Raw genomic sequence first — 22,211 nt, forward strand, 5'->3', positions numbered from 1 at the left:
ATTCCAGGCTCTCCTTGCCCCAAGGGTTTGTGTTGAAAAGTCTGCTGTGATTCTGATGGGCTTTCCTTTGTATGTGATTTGTTTCTTTTCTCTTACTGCTTGTAGTATTTTGTTCTTCTGTTGGGTTTCTGGGATCTTGATTATTATATGTCTAGGTGTAGATTTTTTTTTGGTTGTAGCTAGTTGGGATCCTGTCTGCCTCAGTTATCTGAATGTCAAATTCTTCCCCTCTGTTTGGGAAGTTTTCTGTCATTAATTCTGCAAATAGCTTTTTAAAGTCATTTGTATTTTCTCCTGCTACTTCATGGATTCCTATCAGTCTTATGTTATTCTTTGCATCATCTAGGAGTTGTTGGATTGATTTCTCATGATCCCTTACTGTTTTTAAGAGATCTCTCTTTTCATGGTCACTGACTGCAATCTTATCTTCTATATCTGAGAGTCTATCTTTGCATTCTTTTATTGTTGCGTACACTTTCAATAGAGTGTTTAATCTCCTGGATATCTGTTTGAATGTTTTATGGATTCCATTTCTTTCCTATGTTGGGCATTTATTGTTTCCATTTATTTCTTATGCTGGGCCTTCATGGCTTCTACGTGGTCCTGAGCTCATCTATTTTTTTGTCACTTTCTGCTCTAGAGTCTCGAATCACGACTTCCATTTTGCTCACTATCTCTATGGTTATCTGGGAAATTATTTCTGTTTTGAATTTTTCCAGAGCCTGATTGATCTGTTTTGTTACTTGCTGTGCTTTGAGTTCAGGGTGTCCTGGTGGTTCACTATCGGCTTTTTCATCCTCGTTTGCCCTACTGTTTACCATTGGTAAACTGGAAGTCTGTCCTTGTGTCTTGCTTAAGTGTTTTCTCATTTTAATTTTTGTTGTAGGACTGTCCTTGGTTTAATCTCTGGGTTATCACCCAAATCTTCCTGATATAGTTGGGCCCTAGCTTCTGTGTCTCTAACGACCCACAGACATTCTCATCTTGATAACATCAGAGAAAACATCTCATCAAATCAACGGCAATGCTTTATCCCAACTGATACAATCAGCAACACATTAAGATCAAGCACAACTTGGACACTGACCACCTGTGGTAGTCACTAGTCTATCACCCTTAAATCATTTGAATTAAATTGAAATCAAGAAGCAGTCCAGAACATGTCTGCAGTGAACAAAATTTCAATATGGTGTATTTACCATTTAATGGCTCAGACAGAGCGAGGATGCAAGACCCCTGATCTCAGTTAGCTGATTGCTGAACCCCATGATGCTGACTGACCTCGGGCTGCAAGGCCCAGATTGAGTTCCCCAACCTTCTGAATGGTTGAACTCCACAACGTTCTATTACAGGTTTCCCACGTCCTTTCTTTAAAGATGTTTAAAGTTGGGAACTCAGAAAAATACCCTTGATGACCACCTCTGCCTCTGCAGAGTGGGTCCAAAGGGGGAATTTATGGGGGTTCAGGGATGCCTGCGCGGCTACCTTCCTGGCGCTTGAGCGATGGAGGCTGGGGCGGAAGAAGGCCCATGACTTTTATTTTTAACAACTAACTATAAATTAGATGACTGTCCCCAGATTTTTTAAATATTGGCAAGTAAAAAACTTTAGTCTTGGTATTTATACAGTTTCTTATTTATCTGTAACTGATATATTAATATTCTATCTTAATTCATTCTTTTAAAAATTTTATCCCAAGTTGAAAATTTGTAATTATATTTTTATGGAGTAAAAAAAGTGATTTTATGGTTTATGAACACAGCGTGGAATAGGTACATCACACCCAGTTAGCACATCCCTCACCTCAGAATCAACAGATTCTGTAGTGAGAACATTTGAAATTTGTTCTCTTAGAAAATTTAAAATGAACACTATTCTATTCACTGCGTTCGCCAGGTTGCACCCTGCACCATCTCTTTGCATGCTCTCCCACCCTTCAGACTCTGGGGACCACCGTCTTACTCTGTTGCTTCTGAGACTTCAATTACATAGATGCTGTATAAGAAGTCAGAGCGTGCAGGCCAAGCTGTACAACAATTGACCAGATGCCCAATTAAGAAAAAACTGTATCCAAAGAAATAAGAAATTCTGCAGTATCCCTGCTGCCTTTCCTCCAGCAACTCCCAAGGATGAGCACAGTTTTGTTCCTAAGCAGATTATTGAGTGCATATATTTAAGCTGTGTGGAGAATGCCTGAAGGGATGAAGTATGGTGTTTATCTGTGTTCTGCTTAACTCAAAATACAGGCAAGAAAAGACCTGAGTGCTACTGACAAAAGCTACAAAATGACAACAAACCCACAGGTACCTGGAGCAAATGCTGTGGGTTAGAGACATAAAATAGGCCATGTACAGTGGAAAGGAGAAGCAGGAGTGAGACGTTCGGGTAAATTAGGAAAAGCAGCCATATATGCAGGGGACTTAGAAGTCATGCACATGCCCAAGAAAGACATACGGTCACAGAAGTCCTCAGACCCTAAGTTTTTACTTTGGGCTAATGCACTGGCTCAGACTAAGCCTAAGTAAGAGGTTACAGAATGCCCCACATGTAACCAATCTGCAAAGTGTGGGGAAATGGCTGTGTGTTTGTTTGGTTTTGTTTGTTTGTTTAAGCTCTTGGTACTCAAGGAAATTGGTGTTAAAACATTAGCTGACATGAGTGAAATGAACAGAAATGTCACTGACCCCACTCAGCAGTGAACAATCTTGTTTTAAGAAGTTTAGAAATATCTCAGGACAAATAGATTATTAAATTTAAAAGCAGTAAATCTCGATTAAAAATAATCTAATTTTCGATACTTAGGAACAAAATCACAAGGCATACAAAGAAAGAGAAAAACATGCTTAATTCTAAGAAACAAAATATGTTGACAGAGACATTAGATCTAATGTCTAATTGATGAAGACTTTAAATGCTATCTTCTCAAAAAAGTAAAAACATAAATAAAGAATGAAGGAAATGGAAAAAATTACATGTGAAAAATTAATTAAAAATAAGCAAGTGAATGGAAATTATAAAAAGGAACCAAAGAAAAATTTTGAAGTTGAAAATTATAATTCCAGAGTTGACTAAAGGGATCCAGCATTATCTTTAAAATTTTGAATTGGAGAAACAAGAAAAAAAAAGTGAACAGAGCCTAAAAGACTTGTAATTGAGTATCACAATGTGCATTACAAGAGTCCCAGGGGGTGAAAAGGAGAAAGAGACAGAGTTTGTATAGAAATAATGGCTGAAAACTTGCCAAATTTGATGGGAAAATATATCTACAAATCCAAGAAGCTCATTGAATTCCAGTTGGCATAAAACTAGAGAAAGCCATACTAAGACACTTTATAATAGAATTTTCAAACACCAGAGACCAAGAGAGAATCTTAAAAGCATCAAGAGAAGAGTAATCAACTATAAATAAAGGGTGCTCAAAACAACGCCCATCATCCCAATCTTTCCCGAAGACAGTGAGCTCATGTGTTTAACGTGCTGAAAGACAATAGCTGTCAGTGAACTCTCACATTTGCCAAACTATCCTGAGGGAGGATTAAGATCCTCCCAGATAACCAACAGATAAAGGATGTTATTGCTACTTCCTGCTCTAAAAGAAATTTTAAAAGAGAGTTTTTCTGGTCAGAATGAAAGGGTGCTAGAAGGTGACTCAATGATACATTGAGAAATAAAGATCCTGAGAGCGGGAGAGCCAGGAGGGTTCTTCCAGCATCGTGGCACCAGAGTGTGTGTCCCGAGCCCACTGTCCAGAGTGCCCAGTTTACTAGGCTGCCTTCGGTGACGTCTGCTGGCTATGGGCTGCACAGGAGGGATCCCAGGAGACCCTCAAGCCATGCAGTGTGACAAGGGGGAGGGACTTCCTTCAACAAAACTACATTTGGGCACAGAGTGAGTGAGGAAACAGATCGGGGCATCTCGTTGACTCCTTTCAAGACAGAGTTTGGGAGTATTTGCAAAAATTTTAAATAAGCTCAAACTTCTAACTAAATCTAAGCGTGGTGACACACACTTGAAATCCTGGGACTTGGGACTCAGATGCAGGAGGCTAAGTACAAGTTTGAGGCTGCCTGGGCTACATAAATGAAAGAGAAAAACATGCACAATAACCTGTTATGATGGCTACATTTGTGGAGAGAAGAAGCAACAGTTTTCTGCACGTGACTGATTGAAGAAGCCAGTGTTGTCCTGAACGATGGGAAGACATCAATGGAGACAAGATTCGAATTCAGTACAAACAGGATCTAGAGATGTGCTGGTGACTATGCTGAATGTTATGACATTGCACATGGGGTTGCAATTGACAAGAAAGTAGATTTTAGTGTTTTCACCACATACTCAAAGAAACTGGAGAGATGATCATATCTGAAAAGTTGAAGAACATTTCAGAAGTGTATTATTTGATTTACATTCAACACAGTACATATAAAGGTCCATGGAACGATGATGCTGATGAACATGTTCATTCACTTGTATGCATTAAAAAAGATATAAAGACCCCAATAAAGAGATTAAAACCAGTATTTGTTTATAATGCCACATGATTCAGAAAATAAATATGTAAAAATATTTACAAGTCCAAGTTATTGGGCATCCAATGTTGAAAGACACCATTTGTAGCATCAATAATACAAGGGTTTAGAACTAACTGGAGATTATACATCAAAACAGATTATATTGTTAAAATTTTAGAATGTTAAATATAATCAGCATGATAATTGAAATAAAATATCTACAGAACATATAGAAAAGAAATGAGAAGAGAGTTAAATTTGCCTACTTACCAAAAACAATTAACTACCCAAAGAAGAAAGCAAAGATTAAAGAAATGAAGAAAGAAAAATGATAGGATATACAAAAAACAAACAGCAATGTTACAGAAATTAGTTCTTCTTTATCAGTAATTGCTTTATGTATAAATGGTTTAAACTATAAAATGAAAAATTAGATATTGGGAGAGGGAGCTAAAACAAAACAGGACCCAATTATGTGCTGTCTACAAAAAGAAGTACGTGTAAACACAACTAAATACAGCTCTAATCTAAACAGATACCTACGTAAGTTTAAAGTGAAAGGCTGAACATATGTGTTCCGTACAAATAGTAATGAAAAGAGAGATACAGTGGCTGTACTAACATTAGACAAAATGAACTTTAAGTCAAACATAGCAGGACATAAAGAAGAAGGCTATTACGTTAATTGAAGGGTCACTTCACCGAAAGGATGTAACAGTTACAAACGTGTATGCATTCAACATTGGAGGTCGAAACATATGAGGCAAACATTCACAAAACTGAAAGGAAAAACACACAGTTTTATAATGATATCAAAATTTATGAGTGCTACATGCTAAGAGAAACATGTATACTTCTAGACACATTATTAAAAAGAACAATCTCTAATTAATGGCTTATCTTTACACTTTTAGGAACTAAAAGGAGAAAAAACTAAATCCAAAATAAGTAGAAGAAATAATATTAAAAATAAAACAGGGATAAAGAGTATAATACAGTTAGAAAAATTAATTAAACCAAAAATTTAGTCTTAAACCTTTTTGGATTAAAAAAATGAAAAAATATCAAATTAAAATGAGGTCATTACTACCAATTTTAAAGAAATAAAAAAGTTTACCGTAGTATATTTTGAACAGTCATATGCCAGAAGATTGGATAACCCACAAGAAATGGACAGATTTCAAATATATACAATCTACCAAAACAGAATCATGAAAATAAATAATATGAACTCAACAAGGAAAGTGCTAAACCACATAGCACTACTTGCAAATTCTATCAAACATTTAAAGACTTAACATAAGTTGATTAAAACTCATACTTCAAAAAAAGTTGAAGAAAAGGGAATTCCTTAATCATTCAAGATGCCATTACCCTGAAACCAAAGCTAGACAAAAATGTTATAAAAAAGGAGGTCACAAACCAATAATCCCTTACAAATAATAATGCAGAAACCACCCACAAAATATTAGAGATGTGAATTCAGCAACACAGCACATTAATGCAAAGCAGGAAAAATATACATCTCAATTGATGCAGGCCAAATATTTGATAAAATTCAACACACTTTCATGTTGAAAACACGGTAAGCTAGAAATTAAAGGAAAATTTCTAAACATGATTATGATCTAGAAAATTACAAGGTTACCAGCTTTTGCCACTTCTAGCCAAATTGGTAAGAAAGGAAAAAAAGTTACCTATTCAGAGATGGCATGCTCCTATATAGAAAACTTGAAGATCATACACACAAAATCTATGATAGCTAATAAAATGAATTCTGAAAAACTGCAAAGTATAAAACTGACACAGTGAAATGAGTTGTATCTCTGTTACTAATACTGAACAATCAACAAGAAAATTCAGAAAGCCTCTTCTTTAATAATAGCATCTAAAAGGTGAAAATGTTAAAAATAAATTTAACAATGAAGTCCACAGACTTGTATATTAAAATCTATTAAGCATTGTGGAAAGAATTTTTAAAAGATATAAGTAAAGAGAAAGACATCCTGTGTTCGTGGACTGGAAGATTCAATATTAAAATAATATTTCCAAAGCAACCTAGAGATTCAGCACAATCCCTACCAACATCTCTATGGCATATTTTTTTTTTTTTTGTAGAAGTGGAAAAAACCCATCCTAAAAATTCATGTGCAATCTCAAGGGATACCAAACATCCAAAGAAATCTTGAAAAAGAACAAAGTTAAAGGTATCGTAGTTCCTGATTTTAAAACTAAGTATGAAGCTGTTGTAATCAAAACACATAGATATTGGCATAAGATTAAACATATTGTTCAATGGGATAGAATAAAGAATTCAGAAATTCATCGTGGCATATATGGTCAAATGGTTTTGACAAGGATGCCAAGACTACTCAATGGACAGTGAGAAATCTTTTCAACAAATTGTGTTGGGAAATACTGGGTATGCACATGAAAAAGAATGAAGTTAAATCTTTAGCTTACACCATATACAAAAATTAAAAATAGACCCAATGCCTAAACCCAAGAGCTAAAACTATAAAACTCTTCTAAGAAAACCCCGAAAAATAGGAAAAAATACTTTTAAGTCTTATATCTGATAAGGATTTAATATAAGAATATATGAACTCTCCTAGAGATTAAGAATAAAAAAGCCACTCATTTCAAAAATTGACAAAGGATTTGCATATACATTCTTCCAATGAAAATTTATAGATGGCCAATAAACACATGAAAAGATATTCATTGTTAATGTCCTTTAAGGAAATGAAACCTGAAATCATAGGAAGACACCGTTTGACACATATTACGGTGGCTATTATTTTTTTAAGTGGAAAATAACAAGTGTTGGAAAAGTAGAGAAATAAGAACCCTTAGGAATTGCTGGTAGGATTGAGAGGATTCAGTCACTGTGGAAAGCAGTGTGGTGATTCTTCAGAATTTGAACTTAATTACCGTGTGATCCAGCAATTCACTCTACATTTATACCAAGACAAACAAAGGGAACTCAGATAGACACTTGGTTATTAGACTTCACTGTGGCATTCTTTGCAATAGTCAAAAGGTAGAAACAACCCAAATGCCCACCAACAAATGAATGGATAATCAAAATGAAATATTAGTAAATCTTAAAAAGCAATGAGATTCTGATACATTCCATAATGTAGGTGACTCTTAAAAACAATAAATGAACTAAGTCAGGCAGAAAAAGAACAAATACTGTGTAATCCCCCTTTATTTGAAGCACCGACAGCAGGGCCTGGAGACTGGGTTTCCCGTTGGATGTTTGCTGACGACTGCACAGCAGTGTGAGTGTACTTAATGCCTCTGGCTTACACACTTAAACGTTATTAAAATGACAACTCTTGCTATGTATACTTGATCCCAATTAAAATGTGTTTCCTTAGTGTTTTAAATTTAGTTTTGATTTGTTGACTTTGATGCTGTTTGTTTTTGCTCCGTCTAGTAAAGGTGAGTTACTTTCCCATTTTATCTCCCTTATATCAGGACTTGCCTTCAACACTTTGTTTTCTTTCTGTGCTTTTGAGAAGGTTTTTAAAGTTTGCCATCTCCTCCCTGTTCAAAGGCTGCTCCCCAGACTCAGAGCCGTCACTTAGGGACGTCGCGGGAAGCACAGGTGTGTAGACCCACCCTACACACTGCGGCTCAGGTCCTGGATTTTCACAAGTGACTTGTGTGCCCATTACAGTTGAAGACGCCATTCGCATTATTAATGATTTTGGTGGGGGCAGTGCCACTCAGGACACATTTCAGTCCAACACTTGCATGGACCCTTCCCTGCATTCTCTCGGTGGTACAGCATCATCTGTCTGTGATGCCTTCAGTCTGGGCTGTTCGTTCCTTGTGTCTCCCTGTTGTGCTTTTAAAGAGGCCCTGTCCAGTCAACACTTTTGATCACTAAACATAGCTTCCAAATTTCTAAACTGTGAATGTCTGTGTTTCCACAGCTATTCATAGGTTTATCCTTGGGGGACAGATCGATTAAGATGAAGTGATTCATTGCAGATAAAATGGGTCTGCTGCTGCAGGCCCTGTCAGTCCCAGTTTCACGATGGAAGTCATAGCACTTACAGCATAAATCTCAAGATCAGGCTAGTGTGTTCCATTCCTTCTGCTTGCCTCCCATTTACTTAGGGTAGTTCTTTCTCTTTGCTAGGCCATGAGGTCAGACCAGTGTGGGACTTGGCGAAGACTTCTGAGTGACACCTTCCAACCCAGCATGTAAGGTTCCTCTAACTATGAGGTGCTGGGTCTCCTGCACTAGGTGTTTCCCCACGATCACTTTCATCCAGGGAGTTGCGTTCCCTAAGGCTCAGGCAGCAGCGACAGAAAGAGAGAGCTATTGCTTTGCTTTGTGCGTTTAGTGGAGATGTCTACAGTCTGCATGGAACAGTGGCTGCAGACAGCCATAGGCAGCTACTGAGCATCAGAGAAGTCTTCAGATCATCATTTACTTTGAAATATAAGCCTACATAGTCACGTATGGCTAAGCAGCTAACTTTTTGAACAGTGCAGCTCTAGAGTTCGAAGTCTCCAGGTAACCTGATTATATTCAGGTAGTTGGGGTTATTTTTTAAAGTACTTTCCTGATTCTTTTAAACCATTTCACTCTTCAGAGGGATGCACCTATGTTCTTTTTTAAAAGAGTTTCTTAGTCCATTCCCGTGGACAGTCACAGGATCTTAACTTTGGTTTTCAGCCCTATGCTAGGTTTGGCCTTTGTGTAGCTTCATTGACCTGTGGTGTACAAACTGCGAGGAGGCACATCAGAGCTGTCACGCGCCTGGCGTGCTGACTCATCTTGGCAAGGCCGGTGTTCCTCCGGCTTTGGTGTAGAAAGCGATGTTTTCCTTTGAGAAGAATGCTGCCTGCCTGATACTTCTCAGAAGTGTCAGGGTGAGTCTTCTGTACTTCTGCTTTTCTGTGCAGGTAGTGTCTTGTGTTAGCTGTTGTATCTGCCATCTGTTGCTAACACAGTGCTGCATAACAAACACCTGGAAAGCCCAATGCCTAGGATAACATGTGCTCGTGGCCTGTATGTCTGGGTGACCCCTGGGCATCTCTGGCGACCTGGCTGCTGCGAGTGTCATCAGCTCAGCGGGCAGGCTCTGAGATGAGTGGCAGCCTTGGTCCTGCTGCCCGTGCATTCTTCTCTGAGGACCGGCAGAGACGTCATGGTTTTCTCATGCACAGGTGAAAGAGGAGAACAGAAACATGCCTTTGGGGTTGTACGTTCGGGACTGGCAAACTGGTACTTTGGCCCCTGTCAGATGAAACGCCTCACAAACTTGGCCACCGTTAGAGGCAGGGAAACAGCGTCTCTTGTGAGACGGACAGCAAGTGACATGGCGCAGACTGGGTCCTGGAAAGGGGAAGGCACGGGCTGCTGTCACTCGCTATCATGATTTTCCCAGTGGTGTCCTCTTGGGATGGCCAGAGCACAGCCTCAGACCACCTGTAAATGTGTTTGTAAAGCAAAGCAGACACTGAGATAATGGAAACATTGGTCAAGGTTCTCTATCATCTCTCACTTAAAAACTGCGTGGTCTGAATGGTTTGACTTCAGTGCCTAATCCTAGCATTCGAGTTCCTCTTCAGGGAAAATGACAGTTGCTTCCACCACTGAGTACCCCTGGGGTCTGGGAACTAGGAACCAGATGAGTTGGGCTGCCAGTGAGCACGGCAAAGTGCTGACCAGTTCCCTGAAAACCAGTAGCCTGCCTGTGTGCTGCCCCTGACCACAGATACCGCCACTGCTCAGAGCTCCTCAACACGTGGACATTCTGAGTGTGAGCCAGAGGCGAACTGTTCCAGGTCCACTCAGTTCAGCGAGGCTGTGATCAGAGTCCTGAGCCACCAGTGGCACATTTCACGTGGTCCTCAGTGTAGCTAGTACTGCAAAGTTCATGGGTGTTGACACAGAATTCGGTTATTCAGTCATTTAATTCTGCAGGATTGTATCCTGCAAGTTAGAATTTAATTCTGCAGCATAAGAATTCACAGAGAGGCGGGAGGAGATAGTGCACACCCTGCAACCCCACCACAATGAGAGGCTGAGGGTTGCAAGTTCAAATCCAGTCTGGGTGACTTCATGAGATCCTGTCGTAAAGTAAAAATTTAGAAGCAGCTTGGTATGTATCTCAGTGTGAAGGCCCTGGGTGCAGTTTCCAGTCCTAGGAGGAAAAGCTATTAAAAAAAAAAAAATTCACAGGAAACACTTGACTGATAAAGCAACCAGGTCTCATCCAGGCATCTTGACCAGTCTGCTTTGGAGGTTCTTAGAGTGTTAGTCACTGTACAGGTCAGAGCTGCTGCTGGGAGATCCTGGAAGAGGGCAGGTGCCCCTGCTGGCTCTCAGATTCGTGGACATAAAGCCAGAATGGCCAAGCTGCCTCCTTACTCCTTCACAGTTTGCTTGAAGCCAGCACTTCCTGCTTATGATTGGTCTTTAAGGCAGGGTACAGTGCCAAGTGTGGGGTTGTTCTGGGCCTGGAGGAGACGGCGGTGGGAAGGAGAGGCCCGGCCCAGCCCTCTCAAGCTCACAGGGGAGCAAGTCAGGAATGGTTGGACGTTCCTGTTTGAATATGGTGCTGAATGTAATGAATGCATCAGAATGGAGCGAGGAGAGGAGAGAGGAGGGGTCAGGGAGCGGTGCATTTGGAGGCCTCTGGGGTCTTACAGTGCAGCGGTCATCCAGGGACATCGGGATGAACATGAACACGGGACATTTTAATGTGTCCTCTCCATATCTGCAGTGACATGAAAGAATTCATACCAGCAACAAGGGAGAGTATGTGCCTTGCTCAGTTCAGCGGAGACAAGAATTCCAGACTGCACTCGTGGGCATGCTTCCCCTGTGATGCCAGCAAGAAGTCCCTTGGACTTCGGCCACAGGTGCACCTTTCAGACAGATGCTCCTGGTGGTAAACATGTCGCTGACTGGCCTGCACTGACATCTCCACAGCAATCCCCGCCAAGTGGTCTGGAGAGAAGTCTCTTTCCATGTAATTACATGAAGAGTCCACATCTGGCCTTATTATGATTCTTAAATTGGTGGAGATTTAAAAATAGAAGCGCTGATGCTGAGCTATGCTCCACAAGTGTAACACAACTGAGAGAAAACCAGAACTCTCAACGGACCCAAAGCCACGACTGCACGGGTGGCTCAGGTCAGTGGGTGGGGAAATCATCAAGGGCAGCCCATGTGGAGAACCACGGTGTCTCACACTAGGATCTCACACCTGCTGGAGGGTACGCTCCTCGGAATCTTCTCGTTCATCCTCCGCTGCTTCACACCTTTAACTCTTAAACATTTCTTTAGGCGTCTGTTGTTAGTAAGGGCAGATGATCTCACGAACCGTTCTAGAATGGTGGGGAACGGGAGTGATGTCCCTGCCGTCACTGCAGAAATGGTGCAGGATCATTTTCCTTATTTACTTACATTCTAACTTTTCCTATCTAGGATGAGGATCTTGCTGATGTCGGTGCGTGCGATCCATGTGTTATCTGCACTCACCTCCCTCCCTGTCTGTCACCTGTCACCTACCTGAATTTCTCTGCCTTCAATAAAACAAGGACCTCACTTCCCACATGAGCCTTTAAGAGTTGAATAGGCGTGTGCTTTGGGAGGTAAAAAGAGATGTCAAAGGCAGAGTGAAGAATTCGGTCTGCCTCAGTCTGAGTGCTGTCTGCCTTCTGGGGAAACCGTGAACCTCTCTAAACTATTTGTTCTTTCTGAGTCTTATTTGCTCATCTGAAAAATGCAAAGAACGATACGCCTGTGAGATGATTTTATGAGATTAACTGTGTATTTGTGAAAGCACTGGGCACTAAGCAGGCACTAAAACTGTGTGTGAAGTAAGGGTGTGACCAGTTGCTGTACTGGTAGAAAGATGACAAACCAGGACCCACCCCAGCAATGCTGCCAATCACCTAACTCCTTTCTCCCCCTTCTCTCTGTCAGTGTCTTTTATTTGGTTCAATATTTGTGTTTTTACTTTCTACTTTCAGCATTGTCAAAGGATGCACATTTGTAAAGAAAAGACAGAGTACCTCTGTTCTCCCTGCCACCTGGCCACATCTTTCTGTTTTTCTCTCATAGGCATATCTTGCAGCCATGGAGACCCCAAACATTACTGTCTCTTAATCAAAAAACAGAAAAGAGGCCCAGGGATTTAGCTCCGCCAACTACCTCACAAGTACAAGGGCCCGAGTTCGATCCCCGGTACCAAAAAAAACCAGAAAAGAAGCACTGGAGACAGGGTCTGCTGAGCAGTGACACGGCAGGGACCTGCACCGCTTTTGGCTTTGCCACTGTCATCAGGTCACAGGGGAACACGGACGTGGGGGCCGGCACTGATCACACAGAACGAGTGTGTCAGTGTGGGTCACACAAATCCACCGGGGACAGCATTCACGGGCTCAAGCTCTCCATTCTGCAGTCTTTAAAAGTCCTCCACCTTTCTGCAATTTCTGAAGCGGCTCAGTTGTACGAATTTCACTCATCTCACTCAGAATGAGTTTGGTCAGCTTGGGCGGGCTTTTGTAGCTCGGCGAGCAGCGCTGGCACTCAGACAGCTGTGCGGTTGGTCTCTTTCTGCTTCCACTTGTTTCCCCTTCTCTGCCCTTTCTGTCTCAGTGCCCTGCAGATCTGTTCTGTCTTCAGTTTTCACCATGTGTCACTTCCTGCAGGACAAGTGGACTTTTGTGTCTCTCTCCACCCTGGCAGGTTTGCCTGTGTGTTTCTTCCAGAAGAGCACGAGCAGCGGATGCACGTCTCTTTCCTATTCCTCAGTGAGTAGGAAAAAAGACTCCATTTTATGGCCAGGATTACACCAAAATGAGGAGCTCTGGACACATCCTAACTCTGGAAGAAACCACATCAGTGAGAGGACAGGCACGCTCTTTCCACTTAGTTTAGGGTCTCCATCCCCTCTTTAATTTCCATGACACACTTTCCATAATATCACAGTAATTGTGAGACTGACGCACATGGTGTCCCCAAACAATTCGTGTGTGTGTGTTTGTGTGTGTGTGCATGCACGTGAGAGTGTGTGTACGTGAATATATTCAGGGTTGGTTTGGGAAATACAAAACCAAATAATAAATAGCAATCTTAATTTTTAAGTCACTTCAAATGAATAGATGCCAAAACATGTATAAAAATTTAAGTTTGAACATTTCCAGTGGAAATCTTTTTCTTTTCCCCATAAAAAGTCATAATTTCCGCAGTTTTATTCTAATTTTGACTTTTAGACATCTTGTGTGGATGTTGGATTGTCACTCTGCCATAAAATGTGCCAGAATTTGCAAGTGTGAGGTTGGAATTTCAGTTGGCTGGCAAATAAGATGCTATAGAAAAAGAGACCAAAGAGCCAGTGTTGGTTCTGGATCACAGAGTGTGACGTGCTTCTTGATTCTAGGACAACGGCAAGTGTTGGCGACGTGGAAAGCACACGCTTGCACCGTTGGGCAGGTCACACACAGTACGTCACACGTACAATGTAGTGCCTGCCTTCTGTTCATACAGAAAAACTTCACATCGGCCCTTTTTTTCTGAGTGTGTTGGCGATTTCCCTCCCTGCTTCTTTCAACTCGGAAAAATAAAACTTTTCTCAACATGGTGCCTAACCAGCTGCTAACCGGAGGACATTCCTTGCTCCCCTGTTCCCTTAAAGACTTCATTTAAGGTTAAGTGTGCCCAGCACCCCCCTTTTTTTTGGCCAAGAAAAGTTTTTATTGCCAGCACAGTGAGCAGAAAGAGTGTGTCTTCTCACAAAGTGGCCACAGAGTCTGCCATTAACTGAATCTCTCCGACAACCCTTCATTGGTTTAAAGCATACAAGTTAGCTTCTTGCTCTCAGGTGTACATCACTTCTGCCATGTGAGACATTTTCTTGGGAACATACAAGTAATATTCCATGTAGCCTGATAGGTCCTCAATGGTCACATCATCCACATAGACTCGAGCTTGCTCAGAACAGGAGTGAGGAGAGCCGCACAGAGTTCTCATGTGCAGTGACTGAGAGTAGTCCTCACGTGTGGAAATTCACTCTGCGGGCCTGAAAAGGAATATACTTCCATGTCATGCCATCTCTTACACTGGCACTCCTTGCCTACACAGGCACACGGCTTGCCTTGGTTTAACTTGGAAACAGACCGAAAGTCAGAGAGATCATTGGCCTTCAGACTTGCTTGAGAGACTTGGGTAGCATCAGAGGAGTCTTCGGTCTTAATCTCCAATGGGAGCCTTAGAACCGAAGTTCTTAAAGGGGGTGCTCCCCGGGGGCAGCTGCTGCAGTTTCCTTCTCTGCTTACTCTGCCTTTCCTGTACTTCCGTTTGCTTTCTCGTCCTTTGATCTACAGTTTGAAAACTGCTGCACCTCAAGCCTGTAAATATGGCCACTTCCACTTTCACCTTTGCCGGTCTAATTTCTTTTCCTGACAGAGAAGCCCTTTAGCTCCACTCTGCCTTTACACCCTGGCCAGGCATCGATCTTTGGCCATCTGTTCTTGATTCCTGGTCACAACCCCGTGCCATCAGCTTCTGTAGTGGAGGAAGAGGGATGGGATTCTACAGAATGCAGCATGAAATGTGGCAGCCCATTTACCCTGTTTGCAGCAGTGGCTTTGAGTAGGCCGGCTTCCCGCAGATGAGGTCATGGCACAGCAGCAGTAGCACTGATTTCTAGAAGTGTTTTTTCCCAAGGTGTGGTTGGTTAAGCCATTGCCTGGGGTAGTTTAACTGTGTTTGCTCCACAGTCTACATTCTTTCCATGGCTTTAACTGGCCCCAACGGAAGTTAACACTTGGAGTTTTAACTCATAATCAATAAGAGAAGCCAAATATTCTTTTTGAGAAGATGTATGGCCACATGGTGGAAAGCTCTAGGGTATTAGGATCCGGCCCACAGACAGCTATCAGAACAAGGACGAGCAGAAGTTTGGTTCAGAGTTCCCAAGGAGCTCAGTTTTAATAAAATTGGTTTGTCCCAGACATTAGCTCTGTCTGTACTAGAAAGATAAGATCCAGTAGACAAGGAGACCAAATAATCCTGAATGTAAGAGCTTGCTTAGAAACCCTTGATTCTCCAGCATCAACAAACCTGGAGTGATTTCATATGATTTAAAGTTTGTGTTACAGCATGGTGTCTATAGTTAATAACAATATATAGTATGCTTGGAAATTTCCAAGGGAATAGGTTTTCACTGTCCTCACCACAACAAAATTATGTGAAATAGTGCCCATGTTGCTGCCTCAATCTCCCTGCCCCAGAATGTATATGTATTTGAAGACATTATATAGTATGGTGTTAATGCTTTGTTTTGTTTTATTTTTGAGACGGGGTCTCACGAGGTCTTTCAGGCAGGCCTAGAAGTCACTAGATAGCCCAGGCTGGCCCTAAGCACCTCTCGACCCTCCTGTCCCAGCTTCCCCAGTGTTGAGATTACAGGTGTGCCGCCACATCTAGGCTTCTGTATTGTGTTTCTTAATCAGGTTGGTTTCTAGTATGCACAAGGAGTTTCTCATTTAAGTGTCGCAGTGTGTGTTGTGGCAGGAGGTCGTATGTGGGGACTGGGTAGAAACGGTTCCTCATGTGCCCCTCAGCCCATTTCTGACTCCCGCTCTCTGTTGCAGAATCACCACCACCGCTGCGTGCATGATGGACCTCAGGAGGTACCCGCTGGACGAGCAGAACTGCACTCTGGAAATCGAAAGCTGTGTGTATCTGCGTCTGTGTTTCTTTTTCTCCCACTTTGTGTTTTAGCTCTTCTTACTGTCTTTTAGCAACTTTTCCAAGGCATTGATTATGTTCTCAACATTCTTTTTAACCTATTTTAAAAATTAGAGGTTTAACACCAGTCTGGAAATTTCAGTCTCATAACAGAGGCAGGGAGGGGAGAACGGAAGGAGACTCAGACAGAGAGACAGACAAAGAGGCAGGAAGGGGAGAGGAAGAAACAGAAGGAAGGAAACAGAGAAAGAGAGACATTGACAGAGACATTCAGGACACACGAGTCCTTCATTATAATCTGATTACGAGAGTCTGTTCTCTGGGCTGAGATATAAGAAAACAAACACTGCTCACCCCATCCATTCAGCAAGAAGGGAGCGAGGGTGAGATGCAAGCTCTTACGATGTGTTTCATCAGCACGACCAGCTGCACTGCGGGGACCCGGGCAGGCGGGTGGAATAAATCTCATTTTTCATCCAGATCTCAGCTTTACAAGCAGCCCATTCTGTATTGTGGCAATTTTCTTCAATTTGAGGAGTATTCAGATGCTTTATCGATGATCTGGGAGGAGCCAGAGCTGCACATAGAACAGCTAACAAGCAGAGTCGCTCTGCCATCCGAGCGGAACCTCATGGCACAGCAGGATGTCGCTGTCGGTTTCCTTGCTGACTTGGGGCCGTCACACGCTGGCATGTCATGCTTCAAACTGAAGCTGTGGCTTCGGGTGACCTTGTCTCTGCAGTGTCACTTGATGCAGCCATGGCAGGAAGGACATTTCCATGCACATAGGACGGATGGCGTGGTGGGAGGCCGCTGCCCAGGTCCTGCCCCATCCCTTCCGCAGTGCAGCACCATCGTGTTTTCTGAGTGCTGCTTCCTGCGAAGACGAGGGGCATGAACTCATGTCAAGCCGTGCAGGACTGGATCACCTGGGGACACTTAGCACTCGGGGACAGGGGATGACTTCCCAGCCCATGAAAGACCCTCCCAGGATGTGGGCGGATCACATTCCCAGGCCCCAGGGACAGTGAAAATTTCAGGACAGCAAATTCGGGGTCCAAGTGAGGAAGCAAGTGGCACCTGTTCTGACTCCTGAGCACACCAGAGCTTCTGCGAATGTGGTTCCCATCGAGGTGATGGCAAGCCATGGAGGGCAGAAGCAGGAGGGTCTTCCGTAAGGGGAACCCTTGCAGAGAAAGAGAGGGCCCTCCCTTGCCAAAAACCCCTGCTTCAGACATTTGAGTGGAAAATGTCGGCCACCAGTTTTGCGGAGGCCTGAGTCCTCGTGTCTCTGCCTTGAGAATGGACCACACAGAGGTGTGGCTCTATTTCCTAGTGTGCTGGCAAACTCATCAGTCCATGAATTTACACAGCAAATGCTTCCTGGATGTTGCCTCTGGGCAGACACTTTATTTCTCTTAGATCACGTAGATCAGCCTGGGGCCTTGTAGATACTCATGGTGCCACTGAGCTGCAGCCAGGTCCTGTGCAGCTGCTGTAGGCCCAGGGGTGCAGGGAAGTCAGACGGAGCTTATGTTCCAGAAAGGAAGCGAACCATTGGAGCAGAAATGAATGAAGACAGATGTTCTGAAGAAAATAAAGCTGGATGAAAGAGTTGTGGGGGCCGTGGGATTGCTTGGAGGCTCCATTTGTTGAGATGAAAAGGTGGGGAAGGATGAGGGCAGGGCAGGTCTGGCTCAGCAGAGGGCCTGGGAGCAGTGGGCTGGCCAGAGCCCTAGGCGGAGGCTGGGGAGGCTGAGCTGCTGAGGCGGGCAGGAGTAGAGCTGCACAGGCCCAGTCCTGCAAGTTCACGAAGTCCGTAGAGGACCGCAGACCTGTTTTGCCAAGTGCGCTGGGAGATGTTTGCAGGCTCCAAGCATAGGACTGATGTGTCCAGAGCTGCCAGGCCAGAATGGGCAGTGAGGGACACACAGGGCTGGTAGATATGAGCACCCCGATAGGATCCACGCGCGGGGGACCCTTGGGGGCTAGGGAGATGGCATCAGCCATGGACACTCCCCCTGTGCATGGTCCCTTTGTTTGTTTACTGTCAAATATTTCTGAGCATCTTCCTTTTGTTAGATATCCTCAAATGCAAAGTCTTTCCCTTCAGATATGTGCTTTAATAGCTCTTGATTTAAAAGGTTGACTTGGTCTCTTGGGAGACTCCTGGGCGTGACAGTCACCTGGGGCTCTGTTGTCCTGGTCACACATTCTTCTCGGGAAGCACCGATCAGTCCCCAAGCCAGCCCGAGCACCGAGCCAGGAGCTGGCTTTGGAAGTGTCATGCGGCATCACCGGCCCGAATCCCTCAGGGAAATTGTGTCCCAACACAAGGCCTGTCGAAGGGTGGCAAACCACAGAGCTGGGGAGCCCGTGGGACCTTCAAACATGCAAGCACACGTGTACTTTTGTCTTCAAACCGTGTGGCCCACCACCAACTGGTTCAGGTCCCCCGTCTGGCCACTAGTCGGGCCCTTGAGAAGAGCCGCCTTCCAGGTGCCCCATCCCTCTTCCCACTGCCTCAGTCCTGTGTTAAACGTGCTTTAAGCCCACTCTGCATGACGACAGGGCAACCCCAAGGCTGTGCTTTACGAACCGGACTCTGGCCAAAGTTTCCTGGGTCCCCAGGCTACTTTCAAGCCCTGTAGGAATCACACAGCTCGAGCCACGAAGAACATTTGCAAGTCGGTTCCTTGACGATGCTCCTCGTAGTTGGGTGCATTCAGCACATCTTCCCAGGAGGGCAGAGCCACTGCTCCCGCTTCATCGGAGAGGGTTTCTTTAGCTGTGCGTTTACATAAAAGGAAGGTGCCTCATGTCCTCGTGTCCCCACCTCTCTCTCCCACCAGATGGCTACACCACGGACGACATTGAATTCTACTGGCGTGGCGGGGACAAGGCTGTCACTGGGGTGGAGAGGATTGAGCTGCCGCAGTTCTCCATCGTGGAGCACCGGCTGGTCTCCAGGAACGTCGTCTTCGCCACCGGTGAGCTGCTACCCACTCGGTTTCCTTGATGCTGGCGGGACAGGTGTGATGGCCTCTCTTCGGCCATTCACAGAGGTGCCATCATCGGTAACTCACCATCATGCTGGCCCTTCCTAAGGGAATCGGCAAGCGTGGGTGGGTGGGAAGGACCTCCTGGAGTGGGACCCTCGCCCGCGTGCTGGGTGGACACAGACAGCCGGTATCTGATAAAGTCCGGGGCAGACCAGAGGCACAGAATGGGCTTCCGGCAGACAGGAAGGGAAGAGCAGGGTGAGGGCAGGTGGGTATTCCCCTCCCAACACTGGCCACCTCCCCACTCTGGCCGGAAGTCAGCCCTGATGAGCTCGGGACTGAGGCTGAGGACAGTTAGCGTTGCCTCCTGGGACGCAGCCCCTCTGACAGTGTCTGGTGACAGCGGCCCAGCCTGGGCTTCCATCGTGCTTGCTCTGGTGGTTTAAAAAGTAAGACTTCTGCACCTCTGTCTGTTCCTGCCGGGGTTTCACAAAACTGCACTTGTGTACTGGATGGCTTGCGGGGCTTTCTTGGTAGCTCCGAATGCTGCGCCTAGTAGTGAGCTGCTAAGTGAAAGTGCTCTGAACCCGAAGGTGTGGCCACGTCCACGGACTGGAGTGGCCATGTTAAGCGCAGCCAGAGCCGCCTTTAACCTGCCCAGTTGCTAGGCAGAGCCTGGCCCCGGCCCCATGAGGCTATGCAGAAGCAGGCAATCTGCTGTCTGTCCTGGGGCCCCTGGGCTCCTGATCTGCAGCCTTGCTTCCCTTTTCCCCCAGCCTACTGATCCGTCTTGGTGCCACTTTTCCTAGGAAACTGTGAGTGCTCTGCCCGGCATGGTGCAAGGCTCTCAGGGGGCTGCCCTGCACCCCACAGCACTCAGCAGGGACCTGGCCTGGCCCCGGCCCCTCCTCACCTAACGTCCACCCTGCGGGCCCTGTGGCCATAGTCACAGAGCCAGCGGACACTGTGTCCAGACCGTCACCGGGTGTGGCTCCTCCCTCCCTGCCCGCCTCTGACAGCTCCTGCCGGGGGAAGTAGAATCCAGACCTACCCACCTGTCCTCACGTAGTGTCGCAGTGTCCTTTTATCCTCTGTCTCAAGAGGTCCTGCACACTCCCCGCAGCCTCCGGGGGGACCCGCTGAGGGGTCCATCCCTCGTGGGCAGTGAGAGGTGGTAGGAACTCAGGCTGCCATCTCGGAAGAGTGAGCGTCCTCAGCCCTGTGATGTGCTGAATCCGCAACTCTTTACACCCAAGCCTGGGTGGACGCTGTCCCGGGCTGAGGGTCGCCGAAGGTCTGCCAGGGCACGGGCCAGAGTCCTCCCAGGGAAGGGTGGAGCCCTTGCTGCTTCTGCCCAGATCAGGGCAGTTACTGCATACTGCCCTAGAATCTCCTAGCTCAGGTTCCTGCCACCCCATGGAAGTGTGCAGAGGGGCTTTTGGGCTCCTGACTCCTCTGGGTCCTGCAGGCCCTGAGACTGGCCTCTCTGTGCGGCTGCATCTGTCTTTGGAGCAGGAGCACAGTGGAACACATTAGGCCTGGCCAGGGAAAATGCACAGGCTGTGTGGGGAGTTCAAGCTCTCCGCAGACCCACCAGGCCCTTAGGATGTAAGGATCGTGCCTTCCTTCCAGCTGCTCTGAGACCTGCACCTGCCAGGAGTAGCCTGGAACTTCCCATCACTCCTTTATTAAACCTTCTGATCTTCCAAGAGCTCGGCCTTTAAAATTTACCCCAGTTTACCCCTACAGGAAGAACTTCTTCACCTTAAACTACTATACAGTTAAATTTTACACTCGTGTGTTTTCCCGCCATGCGTGCGCGGCATTAGTGAGATTTCCATCAGTGAGCGGAACCGAAGGGCACAGCCTGCGTGGGCCTTGTGGGCGTGAGGCCTGGCCGGGCCGGCGGAGGATCTTCCACCCTGCCTCTTCCTCCTCCTCTTCATCTCCCTGTCTCCCTCCCCTTCTTTTCCTTGTCCTTTTCTTTCTCCTCCTCCTCCCCTTCCTCCTCCTCCTCCCTGTTCCTGGGGGCCCCCCGCTGAGGGGACAGCAGCCCCGAGCTGCGGGTCAGGTTCTGGGTGTCGCAGGCTTTGGGCGGAACACCATACAGAAGTCGTGGGTCTTCGCTCCGCGCAGGCACATGGCGCCCGGCACGAAGGGAGCAGAACTTCGTCTGTGCGGTTCTCCCTGCCCTGCGTGGTCTCAGCCACTTTAGGTCTCGCCTGAAGGAGTGAAGCTCCCGCAGAACTCACAGAAGTGTGACCAGGAGACGCGGTGGACCAGGGTGCAGTCGCGCAGAGTGCTGTCCCAACGCTGACGCTCAGGCCCTGGGTCCGGTGCATGTGTGGCTTGTGAATTCAAACCTCAGACCCTGACCCTGGGGCTTGCAGTGTGACCCCACCACAGGACTTCTGCCGGTCTGTAGGCAGGGGCAGGGATGGGGCAGCATCTGTGTGTTAGGGCTCTTGAGGGAGTTACAGGGCCTGGGACAGTGCCGGCCCTGGTGAGCACTGCTAAACCATCCTGAGTTGGTGGGTGTGGGGCCAGGAAAGAGGAATGTTTGGGAGACTGAAAATAGACTACCTGGTAGCTTATTAGAGCTTTGCGTATAAAAATTATTCTTCTGGACATTCTTCTGGACTGTTGGATGTTAGGTAACAAACACCTTGTTGCTGGTTTGATGGATTCTAAGATCAGAGAGTCTTGCAGTTTATATTCACATCTTTAATACATATCCCAGGGTCCACCCCACTCATTCTATGACTTGAAAATGAATGATCACCGAAACGAGGGAGGAAATCTAACCCTTGTTACCGAGTATATGTCCAAATGAATCTTTTCTGCAGAGCTGGCAGTATGTAAATGAATATTATATACTCAAATACTTAATGCACTCAAATATCCCATTTTGAAAAAAAGTGCGCAGAAAGCCACTCTGGCCCTGGGTAGAAGTTAAGTATACCT

The 22,211-nt window shown here is 45.4% G+C and overlaps 1 protein-coding gene across 1 annotated transcript in view; it reads left to right on the top strand.

The window, feature by feature from the left end:
- Window positions 1-22,211, top strand: part of Gabrb3 (gamma-aminobutyric acid type A receptor subunit beta3) — a 61,521-nt gene that overhangs the window by 9,483 nt on the left and 29,827 nt on the right. The window contains exons 2-3 of the mRNA XM_010612931.2: window positions 16,149-16,231; window positions 19,098-19,235. Coding sequence (XP_010611233.1) covers window positions 16,149-16,231; window positions 19,098-19,235 — 221 coding nt within the window. The remainder of the gene's footprint in view (window positions 1-16,148; window positions 16,232-19,097; window positions 19,236-22,211) is intronic.

Source organism: Fukomys damarensis, unplaced genomic scaffold (genome assembly GCF_012274545.1).
Source record: "Fukomys damarensis isolate Sample0158 unplaced genomic scaffold, DMR_v1.0_HiC HiC_scaffold_7, whole genome shotgun sequence".
Taxonomy (NCBI): domain Eukaryota; kingdom Metazoa; phylum Chordata; class Mammalia; order Rodentia; family Bathyergidae; genus Fukomys; species Fukomys damarensis.